This window comes from Tribolium madens, unplaced genomic scaffold (assembly GCF_015345945.1).
Source record: "Tribolium madens isolate multiple individuals breed KSU strain unplaced genomic scaffold, Tmad_KSU_1.1 Scaffold_7;HRSCAF=85;Tcas5.2_LG10, whole genome shotgun sequence".
NCBI classification, from domain to species: Eukaryota; Metazoa; Arthropoda; class Insecta; order Coleoptera; family Tenebrionidae; genus Tribolium; species Tribolium madens.
Window position 1 is genome coordinate 7,028,116 of NW_025401050.1, and position 15,755 is coordinate 7,043,870.

Here is a 15,755-nt window from a genome sequence, read left to right on the forward strand (position 1 = left end):
AGTGTACAAAACTTACAGGAAAGTGTCTAACGCACTCGCGGGATTGCCTGCACTCGGCTAACGCCTCGTGCGCAACTTTCCCGCTTGTGCGTTATCTATCACTTTCAGTGCTCGTTATGTAATATACTATAAAATATTTGACTAATTTCACGTTGATTTTAAAAATGTCGAAAATAACGTTTTATACAAAGTTGTTTTTCACAATATGAATGTTTAAACATAGACTAATACGCTTTTTCTTTGTTATCATTCAAACAACAAATTTTATGTGCTTTTGTCGAGTATCTGGAATATTGACTAAGATTTCTTCTACGTTTTATACATATGCATCTTTTAACGTCCCTCACTTTTAAAACACAAAATTAGTTTCCTAAATTATAATAAAAATAATATCATAGACTTATCTTTAAAGAGATTTATTTACTTGACAGACCTTATATGGCATCTTCTTCTGCTACCTTTTGTAGCAATTCGCTTCTGCTTCTAAAACGGACCCACTGAAATAAAGAAACACAAAATCAGTTCAATGTGTTAATAAATCAGTTGAAAATATTAAATAGAATTTAAATGTTGTTTTTCTTAAAAAAATAAAAAGTATCGTTTACTAACCCTTTAATTCGGATCCTTGTAGCACGATTGCTCCCTCCATTTCCCCCATTTACACTCACTAATAACTCAGAATATTAAAAATCGCGCACTACTAAATGTCTATTAGGCACTCTAAAATACCCAACACGTACACACCATTTCGCATTGAACCCCGAAATAAGTAATTTATTCGGACAATTATTACAATTCAAGCAACTCGTACGGGAGCCTGTCTAAGACTGAGTCGTTATTGTTATAATTTTGCACCTTTTACAGTATTCAAAAAATTTTCCGTCAAGGAAATGTTTTTTATATTTTTCAGGAAAAAACAGATAGAGAAAGCAGATAGAGCAATTAGCAGAATAATCTGTAGTTTTTGACTGACAGTGCCATCTTTTGATTGTGTTACTTCCTACACGTATTTGGCTACGCTTCTTAATTTTATTTTTAGGTGAATATCTAGTATCAATATTCCATTGACATTTTGTATTTTAAAAGTAGAAATTGCTAAATATTTATAAAGTGATTGAACAATTCAGATTATAATTGATCCATTTGCTGTTATTTTTAATTTCGTGTAACTCAGTTTGAGTTAATTTTATTGACGTATGCAAATTGCGTCGAAATTCAAATTTCCAATTCAGCCGAAATTTATAGTAATTAAATATGATCGTAACATGACAGATTGAGGTAAATGTGAACTAGCAATATACACATAAATGTATGTATACATTGTCCAATCAATATTGTTATCTCATCGTGTGTACACTGAGTCCAGCCGTTAATAAATTATGCAACATTTACGAGCACGGCTTGTCGGAAAATGTCATTTTCCCCTTCGAGAAAGACTTTCCTGTCAACATGTTTTAATTTAAAATGCGCCGCCGCCAACTTACGATAATGACCGTTCCGGTAGAAAAGTGATTACTAAGCTTCCGGATGCAACAGTCGCTGTTTAAAAATTAAGCTTCTTGGCAAGATGCACAAACATAACGAATTCTAAAATCTTGCCAAGGGATCTACTTCATAGCTCCTGCGGTAAGTGAATGTAATGACGGAGTTTAATGATTGAATTCACAAAAGTTTGAGTGAAAAATTCGCAGAGCTTTTAAGTAGACAATAATTACACAAAGTTGGATAAAACTCTCTTCGAAATTATAATTATTTCTCTGGCTTTAATCCCGCCGCAATTAGAATATTAGGTGAAAAAGAGTGATGAATGGCTTTTAATTCTACGAGAATTTAAAAAATATTTTAAGTTTCAGATGGCGCCACCATTCTAGTGATAAAAAATTTGAATTTATTTTATGTTTTTTTTTTAAATGACAAGTATACCATCTTAAAAGCGATATAAAACAATGTAATATATTGTAAACCCGCAATAAAATTTTCAACGGTTCGCGTCTTGCCAAAGTTATAAAATTTTTATTTCTGCGTCATTATAATTCTCGAGATTTTTTCTTGTAGATTTATAACACAATATACCAGCGAAATCATTTTAATCTTGGCCTACATTTTCCGCAACTAAAAAGTGTGATAAGAAAAATGCATACGTAACTTTGTATTTACTAACAAAAAGCGGGAGCTTAAACATTGTAGTTATTAAAATGTCAAGGGACAACTTATTTTTCCTTTCCTGTGTTTTATGATTTTTATAAAATGATTTATAAGGCTACTAGATTTGCATAACACGTTGCAACATTAATTTATCGATTTAGTTTGGCAAAATTCCTTTTTTATTTTGTCAGAATTAATCTTTATTTGTTTTCGGAGTTAGAAAACAGCACTCACACCTCCATTATAAAAGTTTACGGCGCCACTTGGGTTACTTCATTGCCATCATTTATACGTTCCTTAGCAACACCTTTGAAAACAAACACGACTGTCAATTATTACACAAAGTTTCCTCACAAGGTGGGTTATAGGTAAACAAAACGTTAAACTTTCAAAGTTATTTATTTTCCAGGGTAAATATTTAAGAAATAAGCTTTTTCCATGAAAGAAAACGAAGCAGCTATTATTATACAGAAATGTGTCAGGAGATATTTATTGAAGAACAAAGTGGCTATGAAAACAGACGAGAACCAAAAGTAAGCAAACAACTTTTAAGGTACTGACACGTTATTAATTTTTTTATTAAAACAGTATAAAGAATGATGAAACATTAATACCAGTAAAGCAGGTTTTAGAAGAAATAAATTTATTTCAGAAGAGACTACAATCAAATATGAAGAAAAAGGAAGAAATTAAAAAACTGTGTTCAAGTATTGATGAAATTTCAACGAAACTAAAATCAATATCCACATTAGAACACTGTAAACAATTAGAGACGTCATTTTCAGATAAAACAACGCAAGAACAAATTCAGAAAAAACACAACGAACAAATTAATCAGATAAATTCAAAATGGTGGGAAAAATTAGACATTTACGAAAAAAGAGTTCTGTAAAAACCTAACCATTTTCAATTTGACAATCAATCACAGTTTTTATGACCAATTGTGTTAACAATTTGTTATGTTGCGTTTTAAAAACTCTATTTAATAAACATTTGTTCGATTTATTACAATTATCTATTTTAGTCAACTCATTGAGTTTGCGCAGTTTAGTTTTTACACTTCAATGGATCCAGACTGCCACCAAAAACAGGCTAAAATCCCTAGCGTCACCGCCTTGTTTTTGACATTTGTTTGACATTTCGCTAACCAACAAACCAAACATTATTAATTTTCTAAAAAAACGATGAAATAACACGTCATCATCAATTAATAACTTACATCCGGGCCGAAGGTACGCTTCACACCCTTTTTTACTATTTCATAACCCTAACTAATTGACAGGAAACTGATATCAAAATGGCCCGTCCTCTCGCCCCCAGCGAGCGAAAAATCGCCGAAAAACTGATTATTCTTAACGATAGAGGCATTGGTATGCTCACCCGTATATACAACATCAAAAAAGCCTGCGGAGACGCCAAATCAAAACCGGGGTTTCTCTCAGACAAAAATTTGGAATCTTCGATTAAAAGCATCGTGCGCCGGTTTCCGAACGTCGACAGTAAGAATTTAACGGCAATTCAAGGCCTCAGGAATGAAATAATCAAATCCTTGTCACTCTATTACTATACCTTTGTCGATTTGCTTGACTTCAAAGACCACGTTTGTGAGTTATTAACCTGCATGGGGGCCTTCCAAATCGAGTTAGACATTTCGGTGAACTTTGAACTCACCAAACACTACCTTGATTTAGTCACGACCTACGTGTCGTTGATGGTGTTGTTGTCTCGTGTTGAGGACCGGAAGGCCGTTTTGGGGCTGTTTAATGCGGCTTATGAGATCGTACATTCATCTCCAGATTCGAGTTTCCCGCGGTTGGGCAATATGATAATGGAGTATGAAATTCCGTTTAAAAAACTATGTGAGGAGTTTGTCCCCCACACGAAGCTACTTTTAAGCGCCTTAAACTCGCTTTCGTCCATTTACACCCTCAGGAATGTCTCAGCCGATAAATGGCGCTCGGAATTGAAATTGAGTCTCGTTGGCAACCCTGCTTCGCTCCTAAAACCGGTCATGGCCGACCGGATGTCTTGCGAGTACTTATCACTCGACACGATGGAGCGTTGGATTGTCTTTGGTTTGCTATTAATTCACCCAAATTTGCAACACGACCACTTGAATAAATTATGGATAAACGCGCTTGAATCGTCTTGGGTCTTGCCGTTATTCCGGGACGAAGTTATCTACACCCATCAATATATTTGTGGTTATTTTGATACCATCAAGGGTTATAGTAAAAGAGTGTCGGAAGTTAAAGATTGCCACAGTCAAGCGATCCAGAAGGCTGGGTATAGGCACCGTGAACGCAGGAAGTTCCTAAGGACGGCTCTTAAAGAGTTGGGATTGATTTTAATGGACCAGCCTGGTCTTTTAGGGCCGAAGGCTCTAATGGTTTTCATGGGTTTGTGTTACGCGAGGGATGAGGTTTTATGGTTGTTGCGACACAATGACAACCCGCCACAACAAAAAAATAAGGGCAAATCCACCGAGGATTTGGTTGATAGACACCTACCAGAACTGCTCTTCCATATGGAGGATTTAAGAGTCTTGGTGCGAAAGTATAGCCAAGTCATGCAAAGATATTACGTTCAATACTTATCACATTTCGATGCTCTTGTCTTGAAAGACATGATACAGAAAAATTTGGGTTCGGTGGGTGAAGACGAGTGTATCATTTTATCCTCTTTGTGTAACACCATATCCGGTCTTTCGGTCAAACAAGTCGAAGATAACGAAACGTTCAATTTCTTCGCTTTTCGCTTGGATTGGTTTCGCTTGCAGGCGTACATGTCGACGGGTAACGCCGTCTTGAGGATCATGGAGAATCGGGAGTTGGCCCAGTTTTTGGACAATGTGCAATTTCACTCTAAAATGGTCGACAACTTGGATGAGATGTTAGTCGAGACTTCTGATTTGTCGATTTTCTGTTTTTACAACCGGATTTTCGAGGACCAGTTCCACATGTGTTTGGAGTTTCCGGCTCAGAATCGCTTCATTGTCGCTTTTCCCTCGATTTGTTCCCACTTCCAACACTGCACTCACGAGTTGTGTCCGGAGGAGCGTCACCACATCCGCGAGAGGAGCCTCTCAGTGGTCAACGTCTTCTTGGATGAGATGGCAAAAGAAGCGAAGAATATTATTACGGCTATTTGCGACGCCCAGTGTAAAATGAGCGATAAACTCCTACCGAAAAACTGTGCCCACTTAATTTCGCAACAAATGAACCGGAAGAAGAAAGAGAAGAATAAGAAGAATACCATCGAGATTGAGAAGCCAGGCAAGGAGAGTTATAGAAAGACACGGGAGAATTTGACGACTATGGATAAATTACACATGGCGTTGACTGAGCTCTGCTACGCTATTAACTATTTTTCGAATATAAATGTTTGGGAGTATACTTTCGCCCCTAGGGAGTACTTGCACCAACATTTGGAGAATCGTTTTGCGCGGGCTTTGGTCGGCATGGTCATGTACAACGCTGATACGAACGAAATCGCTAAACCTTCCGAGCTTTTGGTTAGCGTTCGTGCATACATGAATGTCCTTCAAACCGTTGAAAACTACGTCCATATTGACATAACCCGAGTGTTTAACAATTGTCTCTTGCAACAGACCCAACCTATGGACAGTCACGGCGAGAAAACAATCGCTGCGATTTACACCCAATGGTATTCCGAGGTGTTGCTCCGACGTGTCAGTGCTGGCAACATAATCTTCTCGATGAATCAACGCTCGTTCGTTTGTCTCACTGCCGAGGCGGCCATTCCCTTCAATCCTGAGGAATACTCAGACGTTAACGAGCTCAGAGCCCTCGCCGAGCTGATCGGTCCCTACGGCATGAAACAATTGAGTGAGACGTTGATGTGGCACATCGCCAGTCAAGTCATCGAGTTGAAAAAACTAGCCGAGGCCAATAAAGAGGTTCTTTTGTTGCTCCGGACCAATTTCGACAAACCCGAAGTGATGAAAGAACAGTTCAAGAAACTGACAAGTGTTGAGAATGTCCTCCAACGGATGACAATCGTTGGAGTGATACTGAGTTTCCGCCAGTTGGCTCAATCGTGTCTCACGGACGTTCTTGAGCAGAGAATCCCGTTCCTCCTGAGCTCGATTCTTGACTTCCGCCACCACTTGCCAAGCGGTGATCCGTTGAAGGTCGTGAGTGAGATGTGCTCAGCCGCGGGGATTCCGTGTAAAGTGGACCCGACACTGGTCAACGCTCTCAAGTTGCAAAAACCGGAAGTGGAGAGTGATGAGCACTTGATCACGTGTCTACTGATGGTGTTTGTAGCGGTGTCGATTCCGAAGTTGGCCAAGCAAGAACAGTCGTTTTATAGAGCGTCCCTGGAGGGGCATACGAATAATATTCATTGTATGGCCTTGGCGGTGAATCATATTTTCGGGGCGTTGTTCACGATTTGTAATCAGGGGGATATGGAGGACCGGATGAAGGAGTTTCTAGCGTTGGCCTCTTCGAGTTTGCTCAGATTGGGACAGGAGGCTGATAAGGAAGCGACGAAAAATAGAGAGAGTGTGTATTTGTTGTTGGATCAAATCGTGCAAGAGTCGCCGTTTCTGACAATGGATTTGCTAGAGTCCTGCTTCCCCTATGCACTGATCAGGAATGCCTATCACGCGGTGTATAAACAAGAGCAATTGTTGGCCTAGATTCAGTGCCAATTCCAGTTAGGTTAAGTATTTATTTCACTACAAATGTCTATGAAGATACAACAATCGTAACGCAATTCATGTTTAAGATTATTTAAGTACCTTATGTTTAATTACAGCGCATTTATATGTTACATGTATTGTAATTTTTTATATCAAATTGTCTTTTATTTATTAATACCACTTTTTCCCACGCCACCCTAGAATTGTATTCTTATTCAGTTGTTTACCTACATTAAAAAAAAACAGAAATCTGAAAGAACGTAACTTTAATTACAAACACTGACTTTTCTAAAGAAAAGTGAGGCACAAAACATGTTGGAAAAAAGTTCACTTAATCACAAAAAACACTATTTGTACTGAAACGAACTATTTTAAATATCTGAAGCAATCTACCTACCCTACTCACCTAAGGTTGTTTACTTTTTGGCGATTCCACTTGTGGCATGTCCTTCCATTCAAAAATAAAAATAGCAGAATTCAGAAATGGTTACGAACAATATTATCCTGAAAATAGCATAATTTTAATGGCGTTGTTTTGTAATCGTCCGTTAGAGGTCGCGGGCACCCGTCCTGGCCAACTTTTTTCAAATTGTGGAATTAGGGTTGGTGGATTGATGGTAAATAAATACCGTTCGTGTGAAAAATGTATGACTTTGTTTTTATTTTACATTTGACAATAACACATTTATTTATTCACAGTATTATAGAGTCATCCAATGACTTTGGTACATGTATTAAGCGACATGCACAACAATTATTGGTCATCGAGGTTGGATTGTACCTACTAGCATAATAAAAAATCTGATACAATTATACGTCGTCAAAAAAATCAAACAAATGCTAGACATAGGTAAAATCCACTACTCTAAAACAAAGGTGAAGAATATGATACATACTTCATATAAAAACAATTATTTTCCAATATTTACATAATATATCAATATTTTACAATTTCATTAATACAGATTTTCAGCATCAAATATAGATTTCTCCATTGAGACATTACAAAACAGCAAATTAGATTTGTATCACAATTTCCTGAAATTCAACAATGTTTTAAATGTAAAATTGTGTCCCTTAATTATATTAAAATAGCAAATTTCAGGACAAATCATTTAAAATGAGATCTCTGCACGAAATTTCAACAATTTTCAAAAACGCAGCTGTGATGTAATCGACAAAATTATGGACAAACCGAATTCACAATAAAAAAATTCAATTCCTCCATAATCGAAAAATTTGATCGATAAATTTGTTCGGATATGTACGTAAACCTAAAACCTAATCATTTGGTGCAGAAATGGCGAATAAATAAATTAAAAATCGAGTTGGCAGATTAAAAATCGCAAATCCGTTTCAGCCTTTCATCGGAAGCCAACTAATACCATAAAAACTCATTCTTAAAATCTAGGTGACTATAGATAAATGCACCCGTTTTCAATCATTTCGAGTTTCGTAATATCACACACACTTTTTTATTGATTCGTGGTTCTAATCGATCACAGAACACGAGTTTGTTAAGTTGAGCCACCCTGTACACTAGTGTTCTTATGTTTGTTCGACGTTTGTGCCATGGGACCCTCGAAATGTATGTTGGCCATCGGTGTGCCGGGGTAATCGGGCGGCGGAGACACCCGAACTGCCCCGACTTGACCGTTCTGTCAAACTTTGTGACGCATCTCGTAGGCGTTACGGTCGTACGCGCCTGCGTATGGGTGGTTTTGACGGTTGTAACCGGAAGGGGGCGCTGTCGCTAATGAGGAATACTCTATTAATCAAGTGGGAGGAAATAATCATGCAAAAATTAGTATTCTACGCTCTTGAACCAAAACTGCCTTACCTTTCGGCGCGTAGTGTCCCCTCCCCTCCCCGTAGCCCGGCCGGGGCCCTTGACTAGCACTGGGTCTCGTCGACCTTTCACTCCGACTTCGACTATTTACAGGTCCATGGGGTGACGCATGTTGCGCCCCATTCTGGTGGTGTCGCTGCAAAAACCATGATTCAGACTCGCCAACCCGTCATGGTACATTCTTACCATTCGCCGAAGCGTGTTCATGGGTCTGCGAAGTGTATCGCTAATGCGTCTCGCTGGACGTTTCTTCGGATTGGAGGATGGCGTGTGTACGGCGCAACATTTAATAAACAGACCCATGAAAATGATAAATCCAATGCCCATCAACAGGACCGCCCACCAGTAATTCGTTATCCATTGGGCGACGCTCAATAACGTCTCCTTGTTCAACAAGAGATTCATTAATCTGACTAGGGGGCCGTCAGCGTCCACCGCTCGGCATTTGAGGAAAACGTCACAGTAGCCCTGGAATTTTAAAAAGTAATATACAGAGTGACGTGAAAAATATCAAAAATTGGGCAAAAATGATATTTCAACGGAAAAACATACCAAACACACTAAATACAACGTTGTTGCAAAAACAACAAATAAACAAAATTGATTGGCATGGAAACCGGTGAATTACCAACTGTATTACTTAAAATAACTAAAAAAAATGATTCAAAAAATTGACTTTCTCATTAAAAGTAAAGCAGTTATGCCACTTTTTAGAGTAAAAAATTCTCAACTGTCACATAAACTTTGCTCCGTGCCTGACTTGTGTTTTTGCAGTTGGTATCCGTTTGTTTTCAACAAAATTCTAATCTAGTTAGTAACTTTAATCACGTAACGATAGATCGTGTTGTAAACAAACCTCGATGCTTGTTGCAACCAAAAGAACTAAACCTTTAATAATATAGTTTTCGCACAGTTTAATGACTCATATTCGGATGTTCCGAGGGCAGAAATGTCCCAATTTCGCACAACTTTGCAAATACAATTTAACTTGGTGGATTGGATCACTTCATTAATGATAATTTCCATAACTACTTTGTGAAGCTTTGTGGCGCGATTCGATTAGGATTTGTTCTTATCGCAGAAATTTACATACAGTTGGGGTATTTAATTAGTTTTTTTCTGTAATGAAATATGAGTGTTGTAATTTAATTTTAAACTACTCGTTGCAATGTAATTAATTTCATTCGCGTTAAATTCTCTTTAAATGAATAACCGATTTTGTATTTGCGGTAACGTAATTATAGTTCGATTTTGTGATGAGACGAGATTTGACAATGGATACTTTTAAATGAGTTTAATTCTCCACTATCGCACATGTGGCTAAAAACGGAAAAAATCGTTCTATTTTCCATTTAATAAATTTTACCTCGCAAGAAAACTAACATAAACAACCAAATTTAAATAATACCATGCACTGAATAAATTTCTGATCAAAAGTGGCAGTGAAAAACAGAAATTATTCAATTTAGCCAACTTAATTTTAAAATCACAGGCCACTTGTCCATGGCAATTAGAAACAAACTTTATTTTTTTTTAATAAACGAATCTGGGTTTATTAACAGAGATAATAATATTGTAAATAACATTATACAATAAATTTTACATTTGAATTTACAACAAAAGCATCACATCGGATACCATTTTGTTTAATAAATATTTCATAATTTTCCCAATATTCCCATTAAAACAAAATATGAGTGCTTTGTTTTATTTGATGTTAAATAACCCAGCCCATCATTAACAAATTTTATTATTAAAAAACACTTATTTATTGATTGTTTATTATTTGTTACATGTCACAATAAAATAATATTCGAAATTGTTTTAGAATAAAAAGTATTGTTCAAAGTTATTCTTTTTTTTTAAAATTGTATTTGTTTTGTTGTTAGTGACAGCATTTATTATTTGATAATATGCTTTGATTCCCAAATTTGTGAAAATGTATTGTAAGACAAACATTGCTTTATAAGATTTGTCTAAATTGGAAAATAGTAATTTTTTAAAAGTGATAGTTCTTGTAGCTAAGCTGAACGTTTATTTATTAAATAATTCAGCTGAACTACATAAACTCACTTTTACTCCGAATAACATACACTATTTTATCCGCAAACGCATTCAGATCGTGAGTAAAAAGCAATACTATAATTAGCAAGTAAATGAACAAAATAATCAGGACGCTTTGCAAGCAATGAAATCATAACAAAGCTTATAAACAAACATCCAGTGTTAGTATTGGAATTTGTGTTGAAATTTCCGAAGGTGTTTATTAATTTAAGTAGTACAGTTAGTGTTGATGATGATCTACAATGTATCTCTCTAGAAATTACTAAAGTAGCGAAAGAGACAAGAAAGAAAGAACAATGATAAAATATCAATGAAGTTATAGAAAAAGTAAAAACATTTAGTTGCAAAAATAGAATTTTTACTCCATGGCTGAAAGGTAACACTTTTACTTGTGATATTTATAGACATAAAAGTGGGCACTTTTGTGACGTTTGCGGATAATTTTTTCTTCAATTTCCTAAACATTGTGTCAACAGTAATTGGACATTGTAAAAAACATAAAAATTACTAAAAACGTCATTATGTTACAAGATAAGAAACAAAAAAAATTATAATGATATAGAATATTATTCCGTTATTTTCCAAATCACAGACTAACTATCGACAATAGTATACTATATTATTGGCACGGAATAATTATAATGAAAAAAGCCATGTAAGAAACTAAATTCAGTTTTATTATGTCAGCCGATGATTATTTTTTTCTAACCGTGTGAGTAATATAATCACAATATAAAACTGATACTTCAAAAGTAAGCTAGTAAGTAGTTCGAGAAAATTTATGATCTATTACAGTATCGTCATTTCATGGAAATAAAAACAACAAATTTCTCACAACTTCAAGATATTTTACGGGTAATTATCCATTAATCAATTCAGTGACGTTACGTCAAATAATCATTTCGAGTGATTAAAAATTGAGCAAGAATGCTTAAAACATTTGAGAGTCGTCTTATTCCAACTCCACCCTCGACCTCAATTTACTCATCTTTGTCGAAATCCCCTAAATCACCCAACCAAGATCGTATCCTTCCCACCTAATCCCCTAGTTATCAACTCACCTGAAAATTATCGCACGGTGCTCCCGGCCTTAAACTGATCCCACCTGGTGGAAGCCCGACTTTTTCAGCAAATTCGCTCGTACTTCGGCACACATCTGTTCCGTTTTGACAAGCCAACTCGCACAATTTTCTTTTATCGATATTTGGATTACCTTGTGAGGTAATCGAACAAGCTTGTAAGTTCCATTCAAGACAAATAGACCCTGAACACTCCCCCTTAATACACAACTGTGTTCCATTATTGCACCGAGTTTTATCAGGCCGAGGCTGGGGCTGAGGACACTCAGCCGACTTTCCATCACATTTCGACGACATCGAACAATCCGATTCGGTCTTGCAAACCTCGCCGAAGTAGAGAGGGACAAAGCGACAGGTGTCGCCACTACAGCACGGCCCTTGACTAGGACTAAGCAAAAATTACACAAAATTACAGAAAGCTGTAATTGGACTTACCTGCATTGGGTACCACGTCGCCGGTGACAGCCTTTCGCCGATGCATTCTCTTGTTTATCTTGATTGCTGACAAGACGAGGATAACAACATTTGTCTTGACACTCGTTGTCGTCGTAACCACAATCACACTCTTCTCCTGCTTCTACGATTTTATTGCCACAGAAAGCACCAGCTGAAGCTGTGAAACAATTGCGTTTTTTATTGTCTTCGATGGCGTCTAAAACATTAGAGATGTTGCCAACGCTACAACTTGAAAATTTGCTGTTGTTGGGGCGGTCGCCGCTTGTTGCCGAGGCAAACATTATGAAGTTGCCGTTGAGGCCCCCGGGACGGCACTCGGGCGGATAGTCATGCTAATAAACAAAAAATTATAATTTTCGTATATTTTTAGCATAAAGTTGCTTACAGGAGAGCCAAAATTGTGGCCGATTTCGTGCGCTAGAGTCAGTTGGGACACTTTAGGGGGCACTCTGCTATTATAGTTGACGAAAGTGATGATCCCTGTGTTTAAGGAGCGCTTCGTTGACTGATACATGCCTCCTATTGTTTCAGTGTAAGTCTTGTATCTCTCGCAGATACCTCCGGAAGCCCCCGACGCACTTGCGACCCAAGCCAGACCCAGAGTACCTCCCGTGAAATCCCGATACGTGAAGACATAAGCCAGACAAAAGTCCTCGTGATTACCCAACGAATGGATATTTAGGAAATTACTAACGTCGATGTTTTCTAAACAAAATTGATTCATTTCGGGACATCGCTTGCAGCTACAGGAAGAATAATCGTCGATCTGAAAATATTAATTGAAACTTTCGTTATTTTAAAGTACTGAGAGACCAAATTGAATCTCTTATAAGGGTGTAAAAAACTACAGACATATGAAACAACTACTCCAATTAGTTTCAAGATACGAGTGAAAAAACTCGAAATACAATATCGTGATATACGAGTCACAATTCCGTGTTTAACTTCAGCTTGTAGTGGAAATTTATTTGATAAAGTTTTTTTGCTATAAAATCTTGAGTGCCGAGCTACAGTAAAAATTTCCTTTCAACCGACTTCGATTCGATCGAGATTGTGTACACAACAAATACGCTAAGCAAGAAACTCTATTGCGTGTGAAGATTAGTACAGGGTGTCAAAACTCGCAAAGTAAGATAAGATACCAGGAACAATGAAAAAATGTTTAAAAAATTTTGACATTTGACATTTTTTATGTCTATTTCATGATACTGATAATCTTGTATGTTTTTTTTATAATTATTTAGTAAAGGTACAAAAATTTTGCCAATAAAAGCCACAAATAACATTAAACAAAGTTACAATTTAGGATATAGCTTCCTTGTTTACTCATCTAATAGACTGTAGCAAAAAAACTTGGAAAATTATTTTTCCAATAAGAATAAATAAAGTCAAAGTGCAAAATTTAAACTCTCATAACTTCGAAATTTTTACAGATAGAATTTTAACAGTTTTTCCATATTCCTGGTATCTTACCACACATGGCATTTTTCTATAGGGCGCGAGTTCTGGCGCACGCTGTATAGTGACAATTTTTCAACAGAATACACGAAATCGATTCAAAACTCAAAAAAACTAAATTATCTAGTCTTCCAGGACAGACTGTACAACAAAAAGCTCCAAAACTGGAGTTGTCTCTGGTGTTGTGACAAAAAAATTTAAATTACACCATGCAGGGTAATTCAATAATGTTTATGTTGGTTCGTTTGAAATATTGCAAAGCAAATATACAGTAAGCGCAAAATTATGAAATAATCAGTTATAATACCACGAGTATTATAAATATTTTGTTTTGACAAAAATACTCGAACAGGTCAATTTTCGTTTTAAAAATACCAAATTCTCAACATAAATTGTATGTTTGTGTTTTGTTGATATTATTTCACTTTTGTAACGATTTTTTTTTCGAAAACTTGATGTAATATTTAATATTTTGGTGTTGTCATTTCGACAATTAAAGTATCTATCAAAAAGGCTAAAAAAATTAGGGGTTTCCATAAAAAAATGGCGATGCAGTCATTACTCAAAAACCAAAAAATGTAAAACTTTAAATCAAGTTGAAAATATTTTCAGTTTTAATAAGATTATTCCATAATTTTGCCACTCACTGTATTGTATTAATGTAACAATTGTGAAATACAGGGTGATTCAGATAAGATGTGAGCCCGACGTTCTGGCGATGGAACCCAAAAAACAAATTTCATTTACGTCCTGATCTAATTTTAATTCCGATTTGCATTTGTAATCCAAGTTATCTTATGTTACTCTGACAAGCATTTTATGGTTTATAAAAAAAAACTGTTTGCTTACCTTTAATGTTTCATTCTTTCATACATTTTGTATTGAGTTTACAACGAAAAGACTTCTCTAATGTCTATCATTCCGATAGAACTGAATGGTACTAATGATGGTTCTCTGCGTTGATGTCAGAGTGACATAAGATGATAACTTAGATTCAACTTGCAAATCCTAATCTAAATAGGTTCAAATACGTAAATGAAATTTGTTTTTTGAGTTGCATCGCCAGATCGTCAGGTTCATTATCTTTTCTAAATCGCCCTGTATAGCTCAACAATTTTTAGAACGAAAAAAGTTGTTTTTTTTTTCAATTATTTCCGGAACAGACTGTACACAATATACAGGCCCAAACTTTTTCCACGAACTATTAGGATTTTGATTTAAATAACAAAAATAATTTTCCACAAATTTCTATAGTACGTATTGTATAGGATGATTAAACTTACAGGTTTTTTTTGAAAATTTTAGAAAACACTTTTAATCTTTATTCAATTTTTAATTTTAAGACTTAATGTATAAAATTAAAATGCTTTTGATATTAAATTTCTGCTATGACAAAGTCAACAACGTTTCAGAAAAAAACATGTATCTGTAGGTTTAGAAAAAATTAAGAACAAAATATTTATTCATAGAATATTGTATCATCATACATATGTATGAGTTGTTAATATAAAATATGGCCAAACTTCAAGATGTATGTAAAATCCATTTAAAATTTTCACGTTTTTCACTTAAAATCAGCTTATAATGACAACTGCAACTGCGACTACTTGCAACTGTTTTTTGTTTTATTTTAATTTTGTTTTAAAATAATTTTTTGACAAAGTTATGAACAGAAACCTGATTGTTACTTACTAAAAAAAATGTTTCCAAAACTGAAATAGTTGTATTAAAATTACTTTTTAAGAAAACATTTCTCGTGAGAATTAATTTTCAGAAAAAACGAGAGAAACAAAATGAAAAAAATCACTTTGAAATTTTAAGCTTTTGGCTAAATTACTATAAGTGTAAGCTTAAGAATGATTCCGAAACCCCCCCTAAGCATTTCCTGCGTTGTTTTAACGCCAAAAATTAACCCCGCACTTAAAAAAATAAAAATTGCCACTATAATTATCCGAACTAATCTCAGCTTCAATTTTAGCTCTCGAGTTCCTTCCAAGCGTCATCAAGCGCCATTTACTGTGCGTCTGAAACACTC

At 35.6% G+C, this 15,755-nt stretch overlaps 2 protein-coding genes across 4 annotated transcripts in view; one reads left to right on the forward strand and one right to left on the reverse strand.

Annotated features, from left to right (window-relative positions):
- Positions 1-3,235: 3,235 nt before the first annotated feature.
- LOC123010350 (membrane-associated protein Hem) lies at positions 3,236-6,971 on the forward strand. The gene is made up of 2 exons (XM_044407197.1): positions 3,236-3,377; positions 3,428-6,971. Exon 2 carries the CDS (start codon positions 3,443-3,445, stop codon positions 6,809-6,811), a length of 3,369 nt encoding a protein of 1,122 aa, XP_044263132.1. The 5' UTR covers positions 3,236-3,377; positions 3,428-3,442; the 3' UTR covers positions 6,812-6,971.
- A 94-nt stretch (positions 6,972-7,065) lies between these two features.
- Positions 7,066-15,755, reverse strand: part of LOC123010351 (disintegrin and metalloproteinase domain-containing protein 10) — a 44,538-nt gene continuing 35,848 nt past the window's right edge. The window contains exons 7-13 of one of the 3 annotated variants that reach the window (XR_006413097.1): positions 12,648-13,028; positions 12,242-12,594; positions 11,789-12,194; positions 8,850-9,131; positions 8,655-8,799; positions 7,221-7,318; positions 7,066-7,170 (exon numbers count right to left, since the gene is read on the reverse strand). Coding sequence is in view for 2 of the 3 variants with exons in the window: in XM_044407198.1 (XP_044263133.1) it covers positions 8,476-8,582; positions 8,655-8,799; positions 8,850-9,131; positions 11,789-12,194; positions 12,242-12,594; positions 12,648-13,028 (1,674 nt within the window). In the remaining variant the exon portion in view is untranslated. Of the gene's footprint in view, positions 7,171-7,220; positions 7,319-7,449; positions 8,583-8,654; positions 8,800-8,849; positions 9,132-11,788; positions 12,195-12,241; positions 12,595-12,647; positions 13,029-15,755 lie in introns of those variants that run through there. The other 2 variants (XM_044407199.1, XM_044407198.1) reach the window with 2 other exon arrangements.